At 39.9% G+C, this 11,346-nt stretch overlaps 1 protein-coding gene across 12 annotated transcripts in view; it reads right to left on the reverse strand.

Moving 5' to 3' along the window:
• The window catches only part of LOC127938205 (receptor-type tyrosine-protein phosphatase kappa), a 149,240-nt gene extending 141,559 nt beyond the window's left edge, over positions 1-7,681 (reverse strand). For 2 of the 12 annotated variants that reach the window (XM_052534648.1, XM_052534650.1), the window contains exons 1-2: positions 7,398-7,669; positions 5,338-5,361 (exon numbers count right to left, since the gene is read on the reverse strand). In XM_052534648.1, coding sequence (XP_052390608.1) covers positions 5,338-5,361; positions 7,398-7,470 — 97 coding nt within the window. In that variant the 5' untranslated portion in view covers positions 7,471-7,669. Of the gene's footprint in view, positions 1-5,337; positions 5,362-7,397 lie in introns of all 12 variants that reach the window. The other 10 variants (XM_052534649.1, XM_052534652.1, XM_052534656.1 and 7 more) reach the window with 9 other exon arrangements.
• Between the last annotated feature and the right edge of the window lie 3,665 nt (positions 7,682-11,346).

An 11,346-nucleotide genomic window follows, 5' to 3' on the forward strand; every position in this document is an offset into this window, starting at 1 on the left:
GAGGATTTCCAGTCAGGATTTATAGTACTGAGACTGCTCTCCTTAGAGTTACAAATGATCTGCTCTTATCATCTGATCGTGGGTGTATCTCTCTATTAGTTTTATTGGATCTTAGTGCTGCGTTTGACACAATTGACCACAGCATTCTTTTGCAGAGACTTGAACACTTTGTTGGCATCAGTGGAAGTTCATTAGCATGGTTTAAATCGTACTTATATGACCGCCATCAGTTCGTAGCAGTGAATGAAGATGTATCATATCGATCACAAGTGCAGTATGGAGTACCTCAAGGCTCAGTACTAGGGCCGCTACTCTTCACGCTTTATATGTTACCCTTGGGAGATATCATCAGGAAACATGGTGTTAGCTTTCACTGTTATGCTGATGATACGCAGCTCTATATTTCCTCGCAGCCTGGTGAAACACACCAATTTGAAAAACTAATGGAATGCATAGTCGATATAAAAATTGGATGATGAGTAATTTCTTACTGCTAAATTCAGAAAAAACAGAGGTGTTAATCATAGGGCCTAAAAACTCTGCTTGTATTAACCTAGAACACTGTCTAAGACTTGATGGCTGCTCTGTCAATTCTTCGTCATCAGTTAGGAACCTAGGTGTGCTACTTGATCGCAATCTTTCCTTAGAAAGCCACGTTTCTAGCATTTGTAAAACTGAATTTTTCCATCTCAAAATATATCTAAATTACGGCCTATGCTCTCAATGTCAAATGCAGAAATGTTAATCCATGCATTTATGACCTCAAGGTTAGATTATTGTAATGCTTTATTGAGTGGTTGCTCTGCACGCTTCGTAAACAAACTACAGCTTAGGGGTGGCACGGTTCGCTGAAAAAAATCAGAACCGTTCGGTTCACCCCACACATTACAAGACATTACAACAATAGTAATGAGAAAAACAAAAACAAAATCTGGACAAACAATTCACTCTTGATCAATGTGAATTACTGCTGGAATATGAGGTGTAATTTCTTCCGTCATCACCCGGGTCCTGATAGTGGGCGCGCACAGATGAGACATGAACAGCACACGTTGATATGCGTTTAAACTAAACTCATTTAAGCTTTGTCAGTTTAAACATTTAAGAGCCAAAGGACGCGAGCTCGCAAGCGCACAAACCAGGGCCTCAGAACGCGCGCAAATATAAGCTCTCTCTGAAGTATTGTTTAAATGGACAAATTCACACAAAAAATATGTAAAAATGACCGTCTTGGTACGTATCCTACAGCAGACATAGCCGGCTGAAAGTATGATCCTGGATCTGTGCATTCTCTTAAAGTGACAGTCTTTATATTAATCGAACAGCAACAACAAAGAAATCACTCACTGCTCTTGATTAAAAAGCTTTTATAACTTTAATAAAGAATCATCTTTAATTTATACAGTCCAATATGCAATGCTGTTTTCCATTTGATTACTTTATTCAATTTCTGTCCTTAAAAACTGATGCTTAACCTGCCTTAAAAAAAAAACTGAAAATCACTGTTTATTGTTTGTATCTTTACTCTATTATATTTATTTGTGCTGTTGCTCATCATTAGAAGAATGGCATCTACGCTAATATTAGTCTGTTTCTCTCTTATTCCGAGGTCACCGTGGCCACCAGATCCAGTCTGTGTCCAGATCAGAGGGTCACTGCAGTCACCCGGATGCAGTACGTATCCAGACCAGATGGTGGATCAGCACCTAGAAAGGACCTCTACATCCCTGAAAGACAGCGGAGACCAGGACAACTAGAGCCCCAGATACAGATCCCCTGTAAAGACCTTGTCTCAGAGGAGCACCAGGACAAGACCACAGGAAACAGATGATTCTTCTGCACAATCTGACTTTGCTGCAGCCTGGAATTGAACTACTGGTTTCGTCTGGTCAGAGGAGAACTGACCCCCAACTGAGCCTGGTTTCTCCCAAGGTTTTTTTCTCCATTCTGTCACCGATGGAGTTTCGGTTCCTTGCCGCTGTCGCCTCTGGCTTGCTTAGTTGGGGTCACTTCATCTACAGCGATATCATTGACTTGATTGCAAATAAAAACAGACACTATTTCAACTGAACAGAGATGACATCACTGAATTCAATGATGAACTGCCTTTAACTATCATTCTGCATTATTGACACACTGTTTTCCAAATGAATGTTGTTCAGTTGCTTTGACGCAATGTATTTTGTTTAAAGTGCTATATAAATAAAGGTGATTTGACTTGACTCAGATCCTCTCACAATGGAAATGTTTGCTTGTTTCTCGAATGTTTCTCCCAAACAAATGATCCAAGCAATCTCAAGAAAGTCTCTTCTGTGCCTAAAGTTAGAGAAGAGACTTCAACCACATCTCAAACTGTCCTCAGACTTCATTTCAAAGTCATCAAAAAACACAACATGACTTATCAACCTCCTTTCCAAAAGCAACAATCTCATTTCATTTCTCATCTGGGACAAAACTGCTTGATCAGTAGCCATCTGGAGAAGCTCATTAAGTCTCTGAAAGAGCAACCTGAGAGCAGCACACTCCTCCTGTGAGTAACAACATGACGCCGGCACACAGGCTTCGGCGTAGTGCTGAGAGCCAGAGAAAGAGAGGATGTTTTCCTTCAAAGAGAGCTCACGATCAGCTCTGCGGGCTTAATTTGATAATCACCACCATCATCATAATCTTTATGGATATCAGGACGGTCACAAATCACAACACAGAAACAAAAACAATCTAATGACCAAATCCTCAATCCGACTTTCCCTTCTGTGGCTCCGCTCTCTCTAAAGGAGCTTACAGCACTGCTGCCCATTACTGCTCTAATCCTCAAAGTGCTGCCACCACCGAGAGCACATCCTCCACCGCTCCAGCACAAACAGCCTCGTCTTCACGCCGCTTCTTTTCTTCTCTCTAGAAACACATGTGCCTCTCTGAGGGGCGTTCACAGCACCTTGAGCCCATGACCCTCGTGCAAATACAGAAATTACACTACACAGACTCTAAGAACGGCATTCATCTACGTTTATCCTCTTCTTTCACATGAGTTGAGCTTCAACGCATGCATGGCTCTGCAAAAACATCACACAGCACTTTGACCTTAACAAGAAAAGGGTTCCAGATAGAGTCAATTTTACTATTTAATCATTTGCATGTCATTTCTAATGTGCAAAATATTCTGATGATTATTCTAGGGATGTCAATACGCCTTAAATTAAAATTAAATTAAATGTATGCATTTAGCAGACGCTTTTATCCAAAGCGACTTACAGTGCATTGAGGATGTCAATTTTTACCTATCATGTTTTCCCGGGGAATCGAACCCCCAACCTTGCACTTGATAGCACAATGCTCTACCAATTGAGCTACAGGAACACACCTTGTATGTAGTGTCTAGATACACACACTCCATGTCTAACCACTAGGCCATCAGCTCTGACCACTCATGTGAGTAAAGAGAAGAGACGATCGGTCACATGTGCTTGGACTGAGTCATGACCGTGAGCTCTCACAACATCTCTCATCAAAGAAGCCATGTTTCTTGCTCATATTTTCCAATAAATTTAACAGAATTCTAAAAAAGTAACAAAGCATAAAGCATATTGCAATTACGGGAGATGCTCAAATAATGTTTCGTGAACTTTTGTTCACACATCAACTGAAAACAACAGAAATCAATTCTTGGCATTTAAGAATCAAAATCAGTTCATTGAAATGAGAATCGATTTCAACCCAACCCAGCTCTGTTTCTAATGAGAATAACTGTATTCATTCACTGAGCATCAGCTCCTCTGACAAAACCTCTGCATGAGCCGAGAAGACAGGACTGGATTAAAAATCCATACAGCTGCGTCAGATCAAACACTCAAGCACCTGACGTGCCTGTCACGTATTGATTTTTCATGCAGAATCTGAGAAACTTCAACGCTGTCCGAAGACAATACCTGTCTGATGTAAATAGATTTTGTAGCAAGTCTGCAAAATATGCACTGCTGTGATGAGCAGCCTGCGTCCGCGGCCAGAGCGGTGATTTAACACAGACACAAGGCCCTCTGCAGATGAGCCGCACATTCACACCAAAACTCATCCTTCTTCATGTCTCGCTCTGGTATTGTGCATGATATTAAATATATTAAATCAAATAAGAATGTAATCTCTGTTGGTGCACATGGGAAATTAATATTAACCAATAATACTATTGCCCAATTTGGTTGCAAATGCCACTGGATGTTGCCTGTGAGACTCAAATTGACACCATTTACTTTCTCAAAGAGATAGCTCACCCAAAAATGGCGTCCTCATTTACTCACACTTGTTTCAAACCTGTTTGAGTTGCTTTCTTCTGCCGAATACAAAAGAAGATATGTTAAAGAATGAAGGCAACCAGACAGCTGACAGTAACCATAGTATTTATTTATGGTTATTTTTTTCAGTATGAAAGTCAATGGCTACCGTCAGCTGTTTGGTTGCCAGCATTCTTCAAAATGTCATCTTTTGTCTTCAACAGCTGATAGAAATTCAAACTGGTTTGGAACAAATGATGAAAGGATTTTCATTGATGATGGAAGTATTTCCCTTTAAATCATGTTCCTGCTCTTACTAGAAATATGATTGGCTGATACACATTGCAATCATTCCAAGCATTTTAAATGCTTGCTTATGTATGCATGCTTTCATCAAAATGTGACAACTTGCTCTGCCTCCATGATGTCTTTTCACAGTCCAATCAGACTGACTGATAGATCAAATCAATTGTTGTTTTCTTGTTGGCTATTACATGTTACAAAAATACAGTGTTCAAAAGAGCTCATGCAGCTGACCTCCAGTCAAGTGCTGTTCTCCAGGAGCATCAGGCTCATTCCCGCTGGGCTGATTAGACGACCCTTACACTGAATCTCAGCTCTCGGGGGTGAAAACACACGCTCATGTGCTTCCATTCCTCCTCAGACTCACAAAACATCGCTTTACACCCCATCTCTATCATTACATCGACACCGATGACAACGACCGAGAGGCAAAGCATTATATTCAAATCATGAGCTAGCCATTCACGAAGCCTTGTTGAAGTCACACAGAAGAGCTTGTAAACCCACACACCCCAGAGTGCATGGCTGTGATGTTTTCCTGTTAGTGTGCATTGGGAGGCGGAGGGGGGGGGGGGGTAAAAAGCTGATTTATACGTTGATATGTTTGTGTCACGCAGACCCACAGCTCGTGTGGACTTGAGGGTGACAGAGCGCCACATCAGGACGAGGTCATTGGGTCAATTACTCAGACACAGATGCCCAGGACAGATGTTTATGATGATGATGATGATGATGATGATGATGATTGCGGCGTGGATTTACGACTCACCTTTCTCCGCGTGTCCCATTTGAGCTGCGTCCAGAGAAAGAGAAAGAGAGCCATATCAGGGATTATCATCTCGAGCGCTGATCCTCCGCTTCATTTCAATAACACGCTGGCATAATTACACCAGACACTAATCAATCTCAGCCTCCCGTAATTTGCCATTCGTCGTCCGTTGTTTTTGATTACTCTAATAGAATTAATCGGAGGGTTAGCCTCGCTGATTAATTAATCAGCAATTACACAGACAGCTGTATCCCCTGCAGACGAGCTGTGGTGCGGTTACAGTCAGACAGATGTGAGCATCACCACAAATCACTAGATTAGGAAGGTCAGATGTGCCGCAAAACATTTATCTGAAAACTTTTGTTTTCTTAAAATGACAATTAACAAAAAAACGTCATGGTTTGGTTTCATCTGACCTGTATTTTACAAAACATTTCCTTTATTTACAAAGCGAACAACATAATGATGATGATATTAACAACACTGTGGTGTGAATGTGTGTGTGTGTTCACAACATCACACACACTGCTGTGTGTACATAATCCCACAAAAGACATGCACATGTACAGTATTATGGGAAGCATTCGTATCATCTAGATATTTTTCCTTTTCAGTCTAAGTAAACATTTATATATAGTATATTAATATTCACATCTGTAGGTTACTATATGTGTATAGGTACAGTGGTTGTGTAGCTTTTGTATAGTTTGTTTTTTAGTTTTTATTTTGTACACAGGTTAAACATTTACATTTAGTATTTAAAGTCACAATCTGACATTGGGTTAGGTTTGTATAGGTGTAGTATTATGTGAAGCATTCGTGTAGTAAACATTTATATATGGTATATGTATAGTCAGAATCTGTCAGTAGGTTAGTTGTGTACAGGTTTATACTGTTTTACTTCATTGTTGTATGTCTGTATTTCTGAAGCCCCGTGGTCCTGTGAGGCACGACCTATCCTTCCACTGTATGTCACACATCTAGCAGAACGACAATAAAGCTCAGCTTGACTTGAAGTACAAAGTGATTGATGTGTTGTAATTTCATATCTGATACTGTCAGTGAAATCAGAAAAACATAGAGTGACACATCTGGAAACACTTCCACAGCTAAACGCATGCATTTCTCTCATTTGAAAGCATTTTAACATTACAACAGCTCTATTTTGTCCTCATATCTGTACAAAAAAAACTACTGAAAACATCTTCCAAAAGTATTTGATGATATATTGTGATGCTTTCCGGTCAAATTTGTGCTCCAGTTACAACGGCTCAATACTACCATATTACAGTTATACAGATAAACTAATAGTTTTGGTTTATTATATATATATATATATATATATATATATATATATATATATATATATATATATATATATATTTTTTTTTTTTTTTTTTTTTTTTTTACGTTAAAACAAAAACCTTATTTTGACTCAAAACACTCTGCAACAAACCCCTGAAATAAACCTCATGAAGAATTGAACAGAACAGAGTGAATAGAGTTTTAATTCTGCAAAGTTGATCAGTTCTTTAGAGCTGAAACAGCTCCGCGCGGAGAACCTGTTTATATTGTGTCGCTAATCCCGAAGAATGCGCATGAAACATTCGAGTAAAGAAACTTCTGAAGGGATTTCTAATCTTAAATGCTTTACTTTATTACCTAGACTTAAATTACTGTTTTTCATTTTGTTAGAGGAGGGTCAGGAGTTTTAAATCCTCACAGATTGTGATGTCCAACAGAACAATTAGTCGATTCGTTCTAGTTTTTGTGTTGTTAGACACACATTAGAATCACGACAGAACCTCCGAGCGGACTGCGGAGGCTCGGTAAAACACTGAATGCCCGTCACTATTCTCTCACACGAAACCAGCCCAAACCATCCGCACACCTCACCCAGGTCCTGCCAGAAGAGCCACCTGGACACACAATCAACTTATGAGGTGTAAACGTGCGCTCGTGCCACGCAGAAAGGTGCGCACGCATTCAAAGCAACAGCCGCGGAAACTTTTGCTGGCTCCGCCGCGGGGATCGGTAAAGGTGAATCTTCAGGCACTTACCGGGTATGTACTGGGCTCCCGTGCTTCCAAACGCCGAATGCAGGAGTAACAAGCTCAAAATGATGGTATCCATATCTATCGGCCGAGTTGAGAAAGTTTTTGGAAGTGTTGGGAGATGTTTCTTATTCCAGACGATCCGCGCGCCCCATGCTCTCTCTCCGCGTCTCGCTCCGATACTCTGTTGCGCTGCGAGCGCGCGCTCCACGAGCCGACAGGCGCCCCCTTCTGACTGACACACACACACACACACACACACACACACACACACACACACACACACACACACACACACACACACACACACACACACACACACACACACACACACAGCTTTACCAGCTTACTTCAGTCTTCTGCTTCTCCACAGCTTTCGGCAAATCATTCAGCTTGAGATGTTTAATGTGCTCATGCAATGCCTTTTGTTTAAAACCATGCGAACAATCTCACTACTTCCTGCCTGGAAACCTCACCTGCGCCTGGATCTGTACACAGCAAATCAAAAGCAGCTTGCACTTTTTAGCCAATCGCCAAGCCGTTCTGCCTGTCATTCATTTCCAGTGACACTGTTGAATAACATGCAGTGGGCGGAGTTTGGGGAGAAGAAGGCGGGTCCTTCGAGGGATTTGGGCTGATTGGGTGGGCAGAAGTTACCAAAATGTAACGAAACGCACAGACTCTGTTTGGTCATTTAAGTTCAGACGTTAAATTAATGTTTTCTGAACGTCTCCCATTGGTCAAACAAACAAAAGGTTTCCCTTTAAAAAAAAAAAGAAAGAGAACAAAACGTGTTAAATAAAGAAACTATTGTCTTCCGTTGAGCTCTTTTATAGCAGAATTAAATTCATTCATAATTGATTAATTATTAATAAATGATTTACTATGGACTGAGCTGAATAAGGACATTATTGTCTTCTTTAAAGCTGCTCAGCTGAACACAACTTGTTTCATAATTTATTTACTTTATAAAGATTTATTTCCATACTGAATTGTGATTACTTATGCTTGCTCTTTTTATCTATAGTTGCAGATGTCACAGTTATCTCCTTGATGTCTGTATAGTCTTGTTTATCATGTTAATAAAGCTTGTTCAAATTAAACTGAACTGAACTGAGAAAGAGAAAATGAAAAGTTGACAGAAACAAAGGTGTGCATGTGTGTTATATTGCACAGTTGAGGTCTCAGGGTCAGAGGTCATGGCCTCATGCATGTCTCATGCAACACCTCTGACTCTCCTGCCATCATTACGTTAAAAACTGTATTTAATGCACAGGCACAGGTGAGAGAGATGTTGACGGGATCGATGCATCTCTACTCCGGCTGAACCCAAAATTCAACCCTGCGCTACAAAAGCAGACAGTGCAAGAGGAATAGAGAGAGGAGGGAGGAAGAAGTAAGGAAACAACAAAGTGAACGAGTGAGCCACTCGAGGCTGCAGGTATTGCAAAAATGAAAGAGAAAAAAACATAGACGAGTGCTTCAAACAGTCACTTTGATAAACAAGGTTATGTGTACATAGCACCAGAGGAGTAAAGGTAGGCCAGGTTAATTAAAATAAACCTGTTTTCATCTCTCTTCCCCCTCTGGTCTCTACATTTCCCTGTCTGGAGCGCTGAATCAAGTCCACTTCTGAAACACACTGTTTCTCTAAACATCTAACTGCAGCCTTTAATTATTCAGAGGCACAATAATTAAACTGTTTACTGAGTTACATATAACATTGCAAGGCAGTGGCGTAGCAAGCTTTTCAAAAGTGTGGGGGATGGATGTGATTTGTTTATAAACAATAAAAATGATAAATACATTGACAAAGGGGTACGAAATGCAGGGCTTAAAGTTCTCCGGTGTCGTGCCGGATTTTCGGCTTGCAGCGTTTGGCTGAAAAAAAAAAAAAAAACTCAGAAAAGGGGAGAGAAAAAAAACGCCCACACAAAGCTTTTTCTCTGGTGGTATAAATAATGTAACAATTTACTGTTTTTAAACATTAAAATAATATAAAATTTTCTTTCATAGTTCTTCAACAGGTATGCAAACAATAGCTGCTGAACAATATCCCAATAATAGCAATTAGCATTAGTCTTAAAAACTACATATAATACCGAAAACACTTGACATGTCAACAAAACGATAACAGAACATCTTCCCAAAAAACCTCGAAAGCATAAACACTCATTCAAAGTACCTTGAAAAGGGAGATGTAAATAACCATAACCATAAGTTCCCGCCTCCTCAGCACGAGCTAACCAATAACACCCCAAGAGAGGCGGGACTTAAGGCAGAACAGCCAATCATCAGCCGGTCACACTCAAAGCCGGTGTCCTTTGAGAGGGAGGGAGGAGCAGGCAGCCGCGGCGAGCGCAGACAGACACACAGCGGTTAGAGAAACGGAGGAGAGACTGTAGTAAGGCGTTTGTGCAAAACTGCGGGAAAAACTGCAGAAAAAGTGCGGGTGTTGAACCCTCTCACCGGGAAAAGTGTGGGTGTTAAAACCCCCACATCCCCCACGGGTGCGCCGCCACTGTTGCAAGGTATCCTTCAGCATCAGTTGCTAATGTTACTGTCAAACTCTCTGAGGATATGAAAATTGGATAATGATTTTTATTTTATTTTTTACCATGAAGCCCCTCTCATGTTCCCATCTGTGGCCGAATACTCCTTTATTTGGCTGTTTTCTCTATGCGCTCTCTTCCACCCTCAGTGTCACGACTGAGGTGACACCCTTGAGTAAACCTAGGTTTGGGGAAAGGGGACAGAAAATACAGTGTGTACAGTATAAAAGATTGCAACTGCTCAAAAAAATAAATAAAAATTATAAAATAAAATAAAAACAACAGAAACATGAGATCATGACACAGACATGTATCTATCTATCAACAAAAGTATAACAATAATTATCATTATTTATTTTTCATAAATTTCTAATTGAGCAATATCACACATGCAAGAGTGTGCTAATCAGCATGAGTGTGTGATATTGGTCTTAAAGGGGTAGTTCACCCGAAAATGAAAATTAGCCCATGATTTACTCAGCCTCAATCCATCCTAGGTGTATATGACTTTCTTCTTTCAGACAAATCCAAGCAGAGTTATATTAAAAATCATCCTGGCTCTTCCGAGCTTTGTAATGGCAGGGGGCAGGTGTTTCTGTTCAACAGTCCAAAATAAGTCAAATAAAGCACATCCATCCACAATAAAAAATAAAAAGAAGTGTCCCACAGCTCCGGGGGGTGAAAAAAGTCCTCCTGTCAATCAATGTGTTTTTGTAAGAAAAATAGGGCCAAGGCAACAGTGTTTATTTCCATTCATAGAGTTAATATATTTGAGGATGAATGAAATGGAAACAGTCATAAATAATCTTTTTTATTTAATTAATTTATTTATTTTATGTGAAAGTGTCGAATGTGAACATGCTGTTACTCTCATACTCAATATTAGTTCAAATAAAGATTTGTATAAAGTAGCCTACAGATGAGTGCTTCATTTGCATTTTAAAAATGCCCAAGCCTGTAAATGTATTGCATTATAGTATTACAATACACATTGTAATACAGTCTTCAGAATAATTTTAACCACTGTTATAATATGTTTATGTTAAATGTACTAAATTGCAACTTCAGTTAATCATAAATGCTTTTCAATACATTCAGCAGGACACTTTAAAGATATTTCAAAGATAATATGTGTCATACTGAATGTGATAAACTTGTGATAAACTGTGGTTGTGTTGAAGTTGAACCTAGTCCTCATGAACTGCTTCAGTTTCAGCAGAATTATGACAGTTAAAATGAATTAACAGAGTTTACAGTGCTCCGTGTGTGTCCGTTCAGCTGATGACCAGTCACTCACTCACACAGGAGAGGACATCATGTGATTACAGACAGCTCTTCATCCACGTCTACTCTCATTTCTATCTCTATTAAATTCTTATAATGAAACGGATTGATCCAGCCCA

The sequence above is a fragment of the Carassius gibelio genome, chromosome A20 (genome assembly GCF_023724105.1).
Source record: "Carassius gibelio isolate Cgi1373 ecotype wild population from Czech Republic chromosome A20, carGib1.2-hapl.c, whole genome shotgun sequence".
NCBI lineage: Eukaryota > Metazoa > Chordata > Actinopteri > Cypriniformes > Cyprinidae > Carassius > Carassius gibelio.